We start from the raw sequence: 16,908 nt of genomic DNA, 5'->3' as shown, positions 1-16,908 counted from the left end.
TTCTCTCACATAATATTGGTAATAATGTGTTTTATCTTTATTAGTTCTCTCACATAATATAAGTAATAATGTGTTTTATCTTTATTAGTTCTCTCATATAATATCAGTAATAATGTGTTTTATCTTTATTAGTTCTCTCACATAATACCAGTAAAAATGTGTTTCATCTTTATTAGTTCTCTCACATAATATCAGTAATAATGTGTTTTATCTTTATTAGTTCTCTCATATAATATCAGTAGTAATGTGTTTTATCTTTATTAGTTCTCTCACATACCAGTAATAATGTGTTTTACTTTTATTAGTTCTCTCACATAATATCAGTAATAATGTGTTTTATCTTTATTAGTTCTCTCATATAATATCAGTAATAATGTGTTTTATCTTTATTAGTTCTCTCACATAATACCAGTAATAATGTGTTTTACTTTTATTAGTTCTCTCACATAATATCAGTAATAATGTGTTTTATCTTTATTAGTTCTCTCATATAATATCAGTAATAATGTGTTTTATCTTTATTAGTTCTCTCACATAATACCAGTAATAATGTGTTTTACTTTTATTAGTTCTCTCACATAATATCAGTAATAATGTATTTTATCTTTATTACGGTAGTTCTCTCACATAATATCAGTAATAATGTGTTTTATCTTTATTAGTTCTCTCACATAATACCAGTAATAATGTGTTTTACTTTTATTAGTTCTCTCACATAATATCAGTAATAATGTATTTTATCTTTATTACGGTAGTTCTCTCACATAATATCAGTAATAATGTGTTTTATCTTTATTTGTTCTCTCACATAATATCAGTAATAATGTGCTTTATCTTTATTAGTTCTCTCACGTAATATCAGTAATAATGTATTTTATCTTTATTACGGTAGTTCTCTCCCATAATATCAGTAATAATGTGTTTTATCTTTATTTGTTCTCTCACATAATATCAGTAATAATGTATTTTATCTTTATTAGTTCTCTCACGTAATATCAGTAATAATGTGTTTTATCTTTATTAGTTCTCTCAAATAATATCAGTAATAACGTGTTTTATCTTTATTAGTTCTCTCACATAATATCAGTAATAATGTGTTTTACCTTTATTAGTTCTCTCACATAATATCAGTAATTATCGCCTAGATTTAGAGTTCTGCGTTAGCCGTCAAAACCAGCGTTAGGGGGCCCTAACGCTGGTTTTGTCCTACCGCTGGTATTTAGAGTCGTGTAGGTAAGGGTCTAACGCTCACTTTCCAGCCGCGACTTTTCCATACCGCAGATCCCCTTACGCCATTTGCGTATACTATCTTTTTAATGGGATCTTTCTAACGCCGGTATTTAGAGTCTTGGCTGAAGTGAGCGTTAGAACTCTAACGACAAGACTCCAGCCGCAGAAAAAAGTCAGGAGTTAAGAGCTTTCTGGGCTAACGCCGGTTCATAAAGCTCTTAACTACTGTGCTCTAAAGTACACTAACACCCATAAACTACCTATGTACCCCTAAACCGAGGTCCCCCCACATCGCCGCCACTCTATTAAATTTTTTTAACCCCTAACCTGCCGACCGTACACCGCCGCAACCTACATTATCCCTATGTACCCCTAATCTGCTGCCCCTAACATCTCCGACCCCTATATTATATTTATTAACCCCTAATCTGCCCCCCCAATGTCGCCGCTACCTTACCTACATTTATTAATCCCTAATCTGCCGACCGGACCTCGTCGCCACTATAATAAATGTATTAACCCCTAAACCGCCTCACTCCCGCCTCGCAAACCCTATAATAAATAGTATTAACCCCTAATCTGCCCTCCCTAACATTGCCGACACCTAACTTCAAGTATTAACCCCTAATCTGCCGACCGGACCTCGCCGCTACTCTAATAAATGTATTAACCCCTAAAGCTAAGTCTAACCCTAACCCTAACACCCCCCTAAGTTAAATATAATTTTTATCTAACTAAATAAAATAAATCTTATTAAATAAATTATTCCTATTTAAAGCTAAATACTTACCTGTAAAATAAACCCTAATATAGCTACAATATAAATTATAATTATATTGTAGCTATTTTAGGATTAATATTTATTTTACAGGCAACTTTGTATTTATTTTAACCAGGTACAATAGCTATTAAATAGTTAATAACTATTTAATAGTTACCTAGTTAGAATAATTACAAAATTACCTGTAAAATAAATCCTAACCTAAGTTACAATTAAACCTAACACTACACTATCAATAAATTAATTACATACAAATACCTACAAATAAATACAATTAAATAAACTAACTAAAGTACAAATAATAAAAAAGAACTAAGTTACAAAAATAAAAAAATAATTTACAAACATTATAAAAATATTACAACAATTTTAAGCTAATTAAACCTACTCTAAGCCCCCTAATAAAATAACAAAGCCCCCCAAAATAAAAAAATGCCCTACCCTATTCTAAAATACAAATAGAAAAGCTCTTTTACCTTACCAGCCCTTAAAAGGGCCTTTTGCGGGGCATGCCCCAAAGAATTCTGCTCTTTTGCCTGTAAAAAAAAAACATACAATACCCCCCCCCAACATTTACAACCCACCACCCACATACCCCTAATCTAACCCAAACCCCCCTTAAATAAACCTAACACTAAGCCCCTGAAGATCTCCCTACCTTATCTTCACCACGCCGGGTATCACCGATCCGTCTAGAAGAGGCTCCGAAGTCTTCATCCAAGCCCAAGCGGGGGCTGAAGAGGTCCATCATCGGGCTGAAAAGGTCCATCATCCGGCTGAAGTCTTGATCCAAGCGGGGGCTGAAGAGATCCATCATCCGGCTGAAGTCTTGATCCAAGCGGGGGCTGAAGAGATCCATCATCCGGCTGAAGTCTTGACCCAAGCGGGGGCTGAAGAGATCCATCATCCGGCTGAAGTCTTCTATCAAGCGGCATCTTCAATCTTCTTTCTTCTGGATCCATCTTCATCCCGCCAACGCGGAACATCCATCCTGGCCGACGACTTCCCGACGAATGACGGTTCCTTTAAGGGACGTCATCCAAGATGGCGTCCCTCGAATTCCGATTGGCTGATAGGATTCTATCAGCCAATCGGAATTAAGGTAGGAAAATTCTGATTGGCTGATGGAATCAGCCAATCAGATTCAAGTTCAATCCGATTGGCTGATCCAATCAGCCAATCAGATTGAGCTCGCATTCTATTGGCTGATTGGAACAGCCAATAGAATGCGAGCTCGATCTGATTGGCTGATTGGAACAGCCAATAGAATGCGAGCTCGATCTGATTGGCTGATTGGATCAGCCAATCGGATTGAACTTGAATCTGATTGGCTGATTCCATCAGCCAATCAGAATTTTCCTACCTTAATTCCGATTGGCTGATAGAATCCTATCAGCCAATCGGAATTCGAAGGACGCCATCTTGGATGACGTCCCTTAAAGGAACCGTCATTCGTCGGGAAGTCGTCGGCCAGGATGGATGTTCCGCGTCGGCGGGATGAAGATGGATCCGGAAGAAAGAAGATTGAAGATGCCACTTGATAGAAGACTTCAGCCGGATGATGGATCTCTTCAGCCCCCGCTTGGATCAAGACTTCAGCCGGATGATGGATCTCTTCAGCCAACGCTTGGATCAAGACTTCAGCCGGATGATGGATCTCTTCAGCCCCCACTTGGATCAAGACTTCAGCCGGATGATGGACCTCTTCAGCCCGATGATGGACCTCTTCAGCCCCCGCTTGGGCTTGGATGAAGACTTCGGAGCCTCTTCTGGACGGATCGGTGATACCCGGCGTGGTGAAGATAAGGTAGGGAGATCTTCAGGGGCTTAGTGTTAGGTTTATTTAAGGGGGGTTTGGGTTAGATTAGGGGTATGTGGGTGGTGGGTTATAATGTTGGGGGGGGGGTATTGTATGTTTTTTTTTACAGGCAAAAGAGCAGAATTCTTTGGGGCATGCCCCGCAAAAGGCCCTTTTAAGGGCTGGTAAGGTAAAAGAGCTTTTCTATTTGTATTTTAGAATAGGGTAGGGCATTTTTTTATTTTGGGGGGCTTTGTTATTTTATTAGGGGGCTTAGAGTAGGTGTAATTAGCTTAAAATTGTTGTAATATTTTTATAATGTTTGTAAATTATTTTTTTATTTTTTCTAACTTAGTTCTTTTTTTATTTTTTGTACTTTAGTTAGTTTATTTAATTGTATTTATTTGTAGGTATTTGTATGTAATTAATTTATTGCTAGTGTAGTGTTAGGTTTAATTGTAACTTAGGTTAGGATTTATTTTACAGGTAATTTTGTAATTATTTTAACTAGGTAGCTATTAAATAGTTATTAACTATTTAATAGCTATTGTACCTGGTTAAAATAAATACAAAGTTGCCTGTAAAATAAATATAAATCCTAAAATAGCTTTAGGGGTTAATACATTTATTAGAGTAGCGGCGAGGTCCGGTCGGCAGATTAGGGGTTAATACTTTAAGTTAGGTGTCGGCGATGTTAGGGAGGGCAGATTAGGGGTTAATACTATTTATTATAGGGTTTTTGAGGCGGGAGTGAGACGGATTAGGGGTTAATAACTTTATTATAGTAGCGGTGAGGTCCGGTCGGCAGATTAGGGGTTAATAATTGTAGGTAGGTGGCGGCGACGTTGGGGGCGGCAGATTAGGGGTTAATAAATATAATATAGGGGTCGGCGGTGTTAGGGGCAGCAGATTAGGGGTACATAGGGATAACGTAGGTTGCAGCATTGTACGGAGCGGCAGATTAGGGGTTAAAAAAATATGCAGGTGTCAGATTAGGGGTTGATAAGTGTAAGGTTAGGGGTGTTTAGACTCGGGGTACATGTTAGGGTGTTAGGTGCAGACTTAGGAAGTGTTTCCCCATAGGAAACAATGGGGCTGCGTTAGGAGCTGAACGCTGCTTTTTTGCAGGTGTTAGGTTTTTTTTCAGCTCAAACTGCCCCATTGTTTCCTATGGGGGAATCGTGCACGAGCACGTTTTTGAAGCTGGCCGCGTCCGTAAGCACCGCTGGTATTGAGAGTTGCAGTGGCGGTAAATATGCCTCTACGCTCTCTTTTTGGAGCCTAACGCAGCCATTCTGTGAACTCTAAATACCAGCGGTATTTAAAAGGTGCGGGGGAAAAAAAGCATGCGTAGCTAACGCATCCCTTTGGCCGCAGAACTCTAAATCTAGCCGTATGTGTTTTATCTTTATTAGTTCTCTCACATAATATCAGTAATGATGTGTTTTATCTTTATTAGTTCTCTCACATAATATCATTAATAATGTGTTTTATCTTTATTAGTTCTCTCACATAATATCAGTAATAATCGGCTAGATTTAGAGTTTTGTCGGTAAAGACCCGTGTAGCTAACGCAGCTTTTTTTCCCAACGCACCCTTAAGACAATGCTGGTATTTAGAGTTGTCTGAAGGGCTGCGTTAGGCTCCAAAAAGGGTGCGTTGAGCCGAATGTACCGCCACTTCAACCCTCAATACCAGCGTTGCTTACGGTAGCGGTAAGCTGGCAAAACGTGCTCGTGCACGATTCCCCCATAGGAAACCATGGGGCAGTTTGGGATGAAAAAAAACCTAACACCTGCAAAAAAGCAGCGTTAAGCTCCCAACGCAGCCCCATTGTTTCCTATGGGGAAACACTTTCTAAGTCTGCACCTAACACACTAACATGAACCCCGAATCTAAACACCCCTAACCTTACACTTATTAACCCCTAATCTGCTGACCCCGCTATCGCTGACACCTGCATTATACCATTAACCCCGGCCCTAATCTGCCGCTCCGGACACCGCTGCAACCTACATTATAGCTATGAACCCCTAATCTGCTGCCCCTAACATCACCGACACCTATATTATATTTATTACCCCCTAATCTGCCCCCCCCAATGTCGCAGCTACCTAACTACAAATATTAACCCCTAATCTGCCGACCGGACCTCGCCGCCACTATAATAAATGTATTAACCCCTAAACCGGCGCACTCCCGCCTCGCAAACCCTATAATAAATAGTATTAACCCCTAATCTGCCCCCCCAACATCGCCGCCACCTAACTTCAAGTATTAACCCCTAACTAAAGCTAAGTCTAACCCTAACCCTAACACCCCCCTAAATTAAATATAATTTTAATCTAACAAAATAAATTAAATCTTATTAACTACAGTTTTCCTATTTAAAACTAAATACTTACCTGTAAAATAAACCCTAATATAGCTACAATATAACGAATAATTATATAGTAGCTATTTTAGGATTTATATTTATTTTACAGGCAACTTTTTATTTATTTTAACTAGGTACAATAGTTATTAAATAGTTATTAACTATTTAATAGCTACCTAGTTAAAATAATTACAAAATTACCTGTAAAATAAATCCTAACCTAAGTTACAATTAAACCTAACACTACACTATCAATAAATTAATTAAATAAATTACCTACAATTATATACAATTAAATAAACTAAACTAAATTACAAAAAAAAACAAACACTAAATTACAAAAAATAAAAAAAGATTACAAGAATATTAGGCTAATTACACCTACTCTAAGCCCCCTAATAAAATAAAAAAGCACCCCAAAATAATAAAGGTCCCTACCCTATTCTAAATTAAAAAGTAACCAGCTCTTTTACCAGCCCTTAAAATGGCTTTTTGCGGGGCATGCCCCTAAGTAATCAGCTCTTTTGCCTGTAAAAAAAAATACAACCCCCCCAACATTAAAACCCACCACCCACATACCCCTACTCTAACCCAAACCCCCCTTAAATAAACCTAACACTACCCCCCTGAAGATCTCCCTACCTTGAGTCGTGTTCACCCAGCCGGGCACCGATGGACCAAAAGAGGACATCCGGAGCGGCAGAAGTCTTCATCCTATCAGGGCAGAAGAGGACATCCGGACCGGCAGACATCTTCATCCAAGCGGCATCTTCTATCTTCATCCATCCATCCATCCGGAGCGGAGCGGAGCCATCTTCTTCAAGCCGACGCGGATCCATCCTCTTCAACCGACGCCTACTCGCCGAATGAAGGTTCCTTTAAGGGACGTCATCCAAGATGGCGTCCCTCGTATTCCGATTGGCTGATAGGATTCTATCAGCCAATCGGAATTAAGGTAGGAAAAATCTGATTGGCTGATTAAATGATAGGATTCTATCAGCCAATCCGATTGAACTTGAATCTGATTGGCTGATTTAATCAGCCAATCAGATTTTTCTTACCTTAATTCCGATTGGCTGATAGAATCCTATCCGTCTTGGATGACGTCCCTTAAAGGAACCTTCATTCGGCGAGTAGGCGTCGGTTGAAGAGGATGGATCCGCGTCGGCTGGAAGAAGATGGCTCCGCTCCGGATGGATGAAGATAGAAGATGCCGCTTGGATGAAGATGTCTGCCGGTCCGGATGTCCTCTTCTGCCCGGATAGAATGAAGACTTCTGCCGCTCCGGATGTCCTCTCTTGGTCCATCGGTGCCCGGCTGGGTGAACATGACTCAAGGTAGGGAGATCTTCAGGGGGGTAGTGTTAGGTTTATTTAAGGGGGGTTTGGGTTAGAGTAGGGGTATGTGGGTGGTGGGTTTTAATGTTGAGGGGGGTTGTATTTTTTTTACAGGCAAAAGAGCTGATTACTTAGGGGCATGCCCCGCAAAAAGCCCTTTTAAGGGCTGGTAAAATAGCTGGTTACTTTTTAATTTAGAATAGGGTAGGGACCTTTATTATTTTGGGGGGCTTTTTTATTTTATTAGGGGGCTTAGAGTAGGTGTAATTAGCCTAATATTCTTGTATTTTATTTTATTTTTGTAATTTAGTGTTTTGTTTTTTTTGTAATATAGTTTAGTTTATTTAATTGTATTTTAGTTTAGATAATTGTAGTTTATTTAATTAATTTATTGATAGTGTAGTGTTAGGTGTATTTGTAACTTAGTTTAGGATTTATTTTACAGGTAATTTTGTAATTATTTTAACTATGTAGCTATTAAATAGTTAATAACTATTTAATAGCTATTGTACCTAGTTAAAATAATAAAATAAATACAAAGTTGCCTGTAAAATAAATATAAATCCTAAAATAGCTACAATATAAATATTCGTTATTTTGTAGCAATATTAGGGTTTATTTTACAGGTAAGTATTTAGTTTTAAATAGGAATACTGTAGTTAATAAGATTTAATTTATTTCGTTAGATTAAAATTATATTTAATTTAGGGGGGTGTTAGGGTTAGAGTTAGACTTAGCTTTAGGGGTTAATTCATTTATTAGAGTAGCCGCGAGGTCCGGTCGGCAGATTAGGGGTTAATACTTGAAGTTAGGTGGCGGCGACGTTGGGGGGGGGGGGCAGATTAGGGGTTAATACTATTTATTATAGGGTTTGCGAGGCGGGAGTGCGGCGGTTTAGAAGTTAATACATTTATTATAGTGGCGGAGAGGTCCGGTCGGCAGATTAGGGGTTAATAAGTGTAGTTAGGTAGCAGCGACGTTGGGGGGGGGGGCAGATTAGGGGTTAATAAATATTATGTAGGTGTCGGCGATGTTAGGGGTAGCAGATTAGGGGTTCATGGGGATAATGTAGGTGGCGGCGGTGTGCGGTCGGCAGATTAGGGGTTAAAATTTTTTATTATAGTGGCGCCGATGTGGGGGGGCCTCGGTTTAGGGGTACATAGGTAGTTTATGGGTGTTAGTGTACTTTAGAGTACTGTAGTTAAGAGCTTTATAAACCGGCGTTAGCCCATAAAGCTCTTAACTACAGCCTTTCCATGGGCGGTAGGAGTCTTTTCGGTAGAGGGTCTACCGCTCACTTCAGCCAAGACTCTAAATACCAGCGTTAGGAAGATCCCATTGAAAAGATAGGATACGCAATTGGCGTAAGGGGATCTGCGGTATGGAAAGGTTGCGGCTTGAAAGTAAGTGTTAGACCCTTTCCTGGCCGACTCTAAATACCAGCGGGCGGCCAAAAGCAGCGTTAGGACCCCTTAACGCTGCTTTTGACGGCTAACGCAGAACTCTAAATCTAGGCGAATGTGTTTTATCTTTATTAGTTCTCTCACATAATATCAGTAATAATGTGTTTTATCTTTATTAGTTCTCTCACATAATACCAGTAATAATGTGTTTTATCTTTATTAATTCTCTCACATAATATCAGTAATAATGTGTTTTATCTTTATTCGTTCTCTCACATAATATCAGTAATAATGTGCTTTATCTTTATTAGTTCTCTCACATAATATCAGTAATAATGTGTTTTATCTTTATTAGTTCTCTCACGTAATATCAGTAATAATGTGTTTTATCTTTATTAGTTCTCTCATATAATATCAGTAATAATGTGTTTTATCTTTATTAGTTCTCTCACATAATATCAGTAATAATCACCTAGAGTACAAGTTTTGTCGGTAAAGCTGTGCGGTGCTAACGAGCCTTTTTTTTTCACTGCTCACTTAAAACAACGCTGGTATTACGAGTTTTCTGAATGGCTGCGTTAGCCTCAGAAAAGTGAGCGGAGAGCAAAATTTAGCTCCACATCTCACCTCGATACCAGCGTTGCTTAAGTCAGCGGTGAGCTGGTGTAACATGCTTGTGCACGATTTCCCCATAGGAAACAATGGGGCTGAGCCGGCTGAAAAAAAAACTAACACCTGCAAAATAGCAGCGTTCAGCTCCTAACGCAGCATTATTGTTTCCTATGGGGAAATAAAAAATATGTCTACACCTAACACCCTAACATGAACCCTGAGTCTAAACACCCCTAATCTTACACTTATTAACCCCTAATCTGCCGACTCCGACATCGTCGCCACCTGCATTATACTATTAACTCCTAATCTGCCGGTCCGGACACCGCCGCCACCTACATTATACCTATGAACCCTAAATACCCCCCATCATTAAAACCCACCACCCACACACCCAACCCTACTCTAAAACCCACCAAATCCCCCTTAATAAAACCTAACACTAACCCCCTGAAGATCACCCTACCTTGAGCCGTCTTCACCCAGCCGGGCACAAGTGGTCCATCCTATCCGGCCAGAAGAGGACATCCAGACGGGCAGAAGTCTTCATCCGATCAGGGCAGAAGAGGTCCTCCTGAGTGGCAGAAGTCTTCATCCAGGCGCCATCTTCTATCTTCATCCTTCCGGAGCGGAGCGGGTCCATCTTCAATCCAGCCGACGCGGAGCATCCTCTTCAAACAAAGTCCTAACGAAGAATGAAGGTTCCTTTAAATGACGTCATCCAAGATGGCGTCCCTTGAATTCCAATTGGCTGATAGAATCCTATCAGCCAATCGGAATTAAGGTAGGAAAAATCCTATTGGCTGATGCAATCAGCCAATCAGGTTGAAGTTCAATCCGATTGGCTGATCCAATCAGCCAATAGGATTTTTCCTACCTTAATTCCGATTGACTGATAGGATTCTATCAGCCAATCGGAATTTAAGGGACGCCATCTTGGATGACGTCATTTAAGGGAACCTTCATTCTTCGTTAGGACTTCGTTTGAAGAGGATGCTCCGCGTCGGCTGGATTGAAGATGGACCCGCTACGGTCCGGAAGGATGAAGATAGAAGATGCCGCCTGGATGAAGACTTCTGCCGCTCAGGAGGACCTCTTCTGCCCCGATCGGATGAAGACTTCTGCCCATCTGGATGTCCTCTTCTGGCCAGATAGGATGGACCACTTGTGCCCGGCTGGGTGAAGACGGCTCAAGGTAGGGTGATCTTCAGGGGGTTAGTGTTAGTTTTTTTTTAAGGGGGGGATTGGGTGGGTTTTAGAGTAGGGTTGGGTGTGTGGGTGGTGGGTTTTAATGTTGGGGGGAGGTTTTTTTTTTTTTTTTACAGGTAAAAGAGCTTATTACTTTGGGGTAATGCCCCGCAAAAGGCCCTTTTAAGGGCTATTTGTAATTTAGTATAGGGTAGGGAAATTTTTTTAATTTGGGGGGCTTTTTTATTTTATTAGGGGGCTTAGATTAGGTGTAATTAGTTTAAAATTATTGTACTTATTTTTTTATTTTCTGTAATTTAGTGTGTGTTATTTTGTACCTTAGTTAATTTTATTTAATTGTATTTAATTGTAGGTAATTGTAGGCAATTTATTTAATTTAGGGATTGGAACAGCCAATAGAATGCTGATTGCATCAGCCAATAGGATTTTTCCTACCTTAATTCCGATTGGCTGATAGGATTCCATCAGCCAATTCAAATTCAAAGGATGCCATCTTGGATGACGTCATTTAAAGGAACCTTCATTCTTTGTTAGGACTTCGTTTGAAGAGTATGCTCCGCGTCGGCTGGATTGAAGATGGACCCGCTCCGCTCCGGAAGGATGAAGATAGAAGATGGCACCTGGATGAAGACTTCTGCCACTCAGGAGGACCTCTTCTGCCCTGATTGGATGAAGACTTCTGCCCATCTGGATGTCCTCTTCTGGCCGGATAGGATGGACCACTTGTGCCCGGCTGGGTGAAGACGGCTCAAGGTAGGGTGATCTTCAGGGGGTTAGTGTTAGGTTTTTTTAAGGGGGGATTGGGTGGGTTTTAGAGTAGGGTTGGGTGTGTGGGTGGTGGGTTTTAATGATGGGGGGGTATTTTTTTTTTTTTACAGGTAAAAGAGATGATTACTTTGGGGCAATGCCCCGCAAAGGGCCCTTTTAAGGGCTATTTGTAATTTAGTATAGGGTAGGGAATTTTTTTTATTTTGGGGGGCTTTTTTATTTTATTAGGGGGCTTAGATTAGGTGTAATTAGTTTAAAATTCTTGTACTTATTTTTTTATTTTCTGTAATTTAGTGTGTGTTTTTTTTTGTACCTTAGTTAATTTTATTTAATTGTATTTAATTGTAGGTAATTGTAGGTAATTTATTTAATTTATTTAATTGTAGTGTAGTGTTAGGTGTAATTGTAACTTAGGTTAGGGTTTATTTTACAGGTAATTTTGTCTTTATTTTAGCTGGGTAGTTATTAAATAGTTAATAACTATTTAATAACTATTCTACCTAGTTAAAATAAATACAAACTTAGCTGTAAAATAAAAATAAACCCTAAGATGGCTACAATGTAATTATTAGTTATATTGTAGCTATCTTATGGTTTATTTTATAGGTAAGTATTTAGTTTTAAATAGGAATAGTTTAGATAATTTTATTAATTTAATTTCGTTTTATTTAAATTATATTTAAGTTAGGGGGGGGTTAGGGTTAGGGTTAGAGTTAGTTTAGGGGTTAATAAATTTAATATAGTGTCGGCGACATTGTGGGCGGCAGATTAGGGGTTAATAAATGTAGGTAGGTGGCGGTGATGTTAGGGACGGCAGATTAGGGGTTAATATAATTTAACTAGTGTTTGCGAGGCGGGAGTGCGTCGGTTTAGGGGTTAATACATTTATTAAAGTGGCGACGATGCTCCGGTCGGCAGATTAGGGGTTAAATAATTGTATTATAGTGTTTGCGATGTGGGGGGGGCCTCGGTTTAGGGGTTAATAGGTAGTTTATGGGTGTTAGTGTACTTTTTAGCACATTAGTTAAGAGTTTTATGTTACGGCGTTAGCCCATTAAACTCTTAACTACTGACTTTTAACTGCGGTAGGAGTCTTGACAGGAGAGGGTGTACCGCTCTCTTTCTCCAAGACTCGTAATACCGGCGTTAGGAAAATCCCATAGAAAAGATAGGATACGCAATTAAGTAAGGGGATTTGCGGTATGCTCGAGTCGCGGAAAAAAAGTGAGCGGTACACCAGTACCTGCCAGACTCATAATACCAGCGGGCGTTAAAAAGCAGCGTTGGGACCTCTCAACGCTGCTTTTTAAGGCTAACGCAGAACTCATGATCTAGCCGAATGTGTTTTATCTTTATTAGTTCTCTCACATAATATCAGTAATAATTTGTTTTATCTTTATTAGTTCTCTCACATAATATCAGTAATAATGTGTTTTATCTTTATTAGTTCTCACATAATATCAGTAATAATGTGCTTTATCTTTATTAGTTCTCTCACATAATATCAGTAATAATGTGTGTTATCTTTATTTGTTCTCTCACATAATATCAGTAATAATGTGTTTTATCTTTATTAGTTCTCTCACATAATATCAGTAATAATGTGTTTTATCTTTATTAGTTCTCTCACATAATATCAGTAATGTGTTTTATCTTTATTAGTTCTCTCACATAATATATATCAGTAATATTGTGCTTTATCTTTATTAGTTCTCTCACATAATATCAGTAATAATGTGTTTTATCTTTATTAGTTCTCTCACATAATATCAGTAATAATAATGTGTTTTATCTTTATTAGTTCTCTCACATAATATCAGTAATAATGTGTTTTACCTTTATTAGTTCTCTCACATAATATCAGTAATAATGTGTTTTATCTTTATTAGTTCTCTCACATAATATCAGTAATAATGTGTTTTATCTTTATTAGTTCTCTCACATAATATCAGTAATAATGTGTTTTATCTTTATTAGTTCTCTCACATAATATCAGTAATAATGTGTTTATCTTTATTAGTTCTCTCACATAATATCAGTAATAATGTGTTTTATCTTTATTAGTTCTCTCACATATTAGTAATAATGTGTTTTATCTTTATTAGTTCTCTCACATAATATCAGTAATAATGTGTTTTATCTTTATTAGTTCTCTCACATAATATCAGTAATAATGTGTTTTATCTTTATTAGTTCTCTCACAGAATATCAGTAATAATGTGTTTTATCTTTATTAGTTATCTCGCATAATATCAGTAATTATATGTTTTGTCTTTATTAGTTGTCCCTCAAGTGAAGGTTTCCGGTCACCAATCAGACACTGTGATAAAGCTTCACTGCCGGGTGTACGGGTTTTACCCTAAAGCTGTGGATGTCAAGTGGGTGAAGAACGAAGACATTGATTTAATCTCAGAGGAGGCAACACAGGTCCTCCCCAACCCTGATGGGACCTATCAGCTCAGGGTCACTGTGGAGGTGATACCTAAGGACGGGGACAGTTTCTCCTGTCATGTGGATCACAGCAGCCTGAAGGAGCCACTTACTGTGCTTTGGGGTGAGTGTTACCAATAACTCAGTAATGAGAAAATTAGAAGCGTCAGTGATGAGTAAATTAGATTCCTCAGCCAATCACTGCATTTGATCTCATAGAGTCCGATTTGTCACTTGCTGTTTCTTTATATTACTTGTAACTGCTGTGAGCTACTAGGCTGTGATGTATACTTTACAGGAACTATATAAGTAATAGATCTAAATTATCAGTGGTTGTGTGCAGGGGATATATACACACTCTATATATATATATATATATATATATATATATATATATATATATATATATATATATATATTTAACAAGGGTGATTGGCACCAGAACAAATGAATTAGTATCAGGTTAATGCACACTTGCTTTAGTAAAAATAATTGCAAATGTGCAGTGCACAGAGGTAGTAGAACTATTTATATTATAAAGCAAAGAAAAATAGGGGCAGAGTGGCAGGGTACTAACTGTTCCCTCCCACCAAAACTCCTAGAGACTACCTTAAACTGGCACAAACCATAAAATACAAAATATAGAAATCAGAATAAAACCACCTAAATTGCAGAAAAATATGTCATTTTAATACAAATAAAATATACCAACAAAAATAACAAATTAAATTAAAGCAACTATAGCGGTGTAATTAATAAATGTTCACAACAGAAAAAACTGTGATTGAGGGTCAAATGATCTCCAAGGGTACCCTTTGGAAAATATGTATGATGATTTCAGAGCTCACAAAAAAAACCAAAAATGTCTTAATTCCAGATACGATTAAATGAAATCTTTTACAATAAGAAAGTCTGCTTGTGATAGTAATTTCATATTTCCCAAACAGTGATTGCTGAGCAATCTAAGAAATAAACAGCGGTTCATTCCAGTATGCAAAGGACAGTAGCGGTCGGTAAGTAGCGCCCAAAGCAGTCTCCCCCAGAATAATATTACAGTCCAGTAAAGCAAGTGCTAGTATATGCAGGGTTAGTAAGTCAAGCTTAAGATGTCTCACCCATTCCAGGATACGATATCCCTCTTGACGTAACTTCAGGGTGCTTATGAACAGCAGTACTTACCTAACCCTCCTGACGATATCACAACTAAGCACAGTTGCTGGGAGGCCTGTTGCCTGTCACTTTTGCGCTTACCGTTATTTCCAAATTAGTGCTGTTATGACTGCAGACTGATACCTTACTGCGTTAATGGATCCTTGAAGAATATCATCAAAAGTTCCCAGGTTATGTTATGGAACACATGTAGCTGCCAACTGTTGCTACGTACATTTCACCCTTCATGGCATGGGGCTTCTTCCGGCTGTGTCTGATTACGTCACAATTAGGTGACGCTTTTTAAGACCAAAAGACTCCGCCTCCAACAACCGAGTGAATTGTTACCAATCGAATGCAAGAAACATTTTGTTTCAATTTAAAGGCAAACTGCACCGCTAAAGTGGCAAATAGTGGCTTTCAATAAAATGTTATGTATACAAACAATTCAAAAATCTAACCAAACGCTTATTTGATATAAACTTAAATTGGCACAGCTTTTATGAATCATTCAATATCTTTATTAACATTGTAGACATGGAAATCCCTAAATGAAATGAGGACGAAACCTTATGATTTTCAATAAATGACCTATAAAGAAGGAATTTTATAATGTTTTGCATCATAATTATCTTTGAACATTCCTACATCCTTATCAATATTTGGCAACATAGGAATCCCAGGATGGGTCTATGAGAAAGACCATTTTTGTCTTTCTATAAACGATCCTCCAAGAACAAAGATTTTATGTAATTTAACATCGTTTTGTATAGGGATCTTAAAATGAGGTATAGAGAGGACTTATGTTTTTATTTTATACAATCTGCAGCGAACTCCTTTAAAAGTTGTCATAAATAAATTCTGCAGGGTTAGCATTTATTATAATTTAATCACCCAAAAAGGGGGCAAAATTAATTTCTTCATTCATCCCAATGGGTTTTAAGGAGTTAAGATTATATATCCATTTACACTCCTTTTGTAACAGTAATTTATCCCAGTTGCCACCTCTTTCATTCAATTGCACTCTTTCCAAACCCCTAAATTTTAGGGTTGATTCATCACTATTGTGATTGAAGTAGAAGTGCCTAGCTACACTGCTAGTTTTGATAAGTTTGTTTTTAATGTCTCTCTTGTGTTCTTTATTTTAATTTGTGTTCTTTATTTAATTTGTTATTTTTGTTGGTATATTTTATTTGTATTAAAATGACATATTTTTCTGCAATTTAGGTGGTTTTATTCTGATTTCTATATTTTGTATTTCTCCAACATTGGTGTGTCCGGTCCACGGCGTCATCCATTACTTGTGGGATATTCTCCTCCCCTACAGGGAAAGGCAAGGAGAGCACACAGCAAGAGCTGTCCATATAGCTCCCCCTCTGGCTCCGCCCCCAGTCATTCTCCTTGCCGCTCTGAACAAGTAGCATGTCCACGGGGATGGTGAGGAGTTTGTGGTCAAGAAGGTTTGGATAAGGGATTGTCAGCGAGTTCTCTAAAAGGACAGATTTCTGCTTTATCTGTCTTGTTATACAAACGACTGGCAGCTGTGCCAGCGGTACAAGCTTTTGTACAGGCTTTGGTCAGAATCAAACCTGTTTACAGACCCTTGACTCCTCCTTGGAGTCTAAATTTAGTTCTTTCAGTTCTTCAGGGGGTTCCGTTTGAACCCTTACATTCCATAGATATCAAGTTGCTATCTTGGAAAGTTCTGTTTTTGGTTGCTATTTCTTCTGCTAGAAGAGTTTCTGACTTATCTGCTTTGCAGTGTGATCCACCCTATCTGGTGTTCCATTCAGATAAGGTTATTTTGCGTACCA

General features: G+C 38.2%; 1 protein-coding gene across 1 annotated transcript in view; it reads left to right on the top strand.

Annotated features, from left to right (window-relative positions):
- Positions 1 to 16,908, top strand: part of LOC128636568 (class I histocompatibility antigen, F10 alpha chain-like) — a gene marked incomplete at its 5' end in the record, with an annotated part of 272,591 nt that overhangs the window by 126,904 nt on the left and 128,779 nt on the right. The window contains one exon of the mRNA XM_053689562.1: positions 13,797 to 14,069. Within this exon, the coding sequence (XP_053545537.1) occupies positions 13,797 to 14,069 (273 nt within the window). The remainder of the gene's footprint in view (positions 1 to 13,796; positions 14,070 to 16,908) is intronic.

This window comes from Bombina bombina, chromosome 7 (assembly GCF_027579735.1).
Source record: "Bombina bombina isolate aBomBom1 chromosome 7, aBomBom1.pri, whole genome shotgun sequence".
Taxonomy (NCBI): domain Eukaryota; kingdom Metazoa; phylum Chordata; class Amphibia; order Anura; family Bombinatoridae; genus Bombina; species Bombina bombina.
This window is presented reverse-complemented; position numbering and strand designations above follow the sequence as displayed.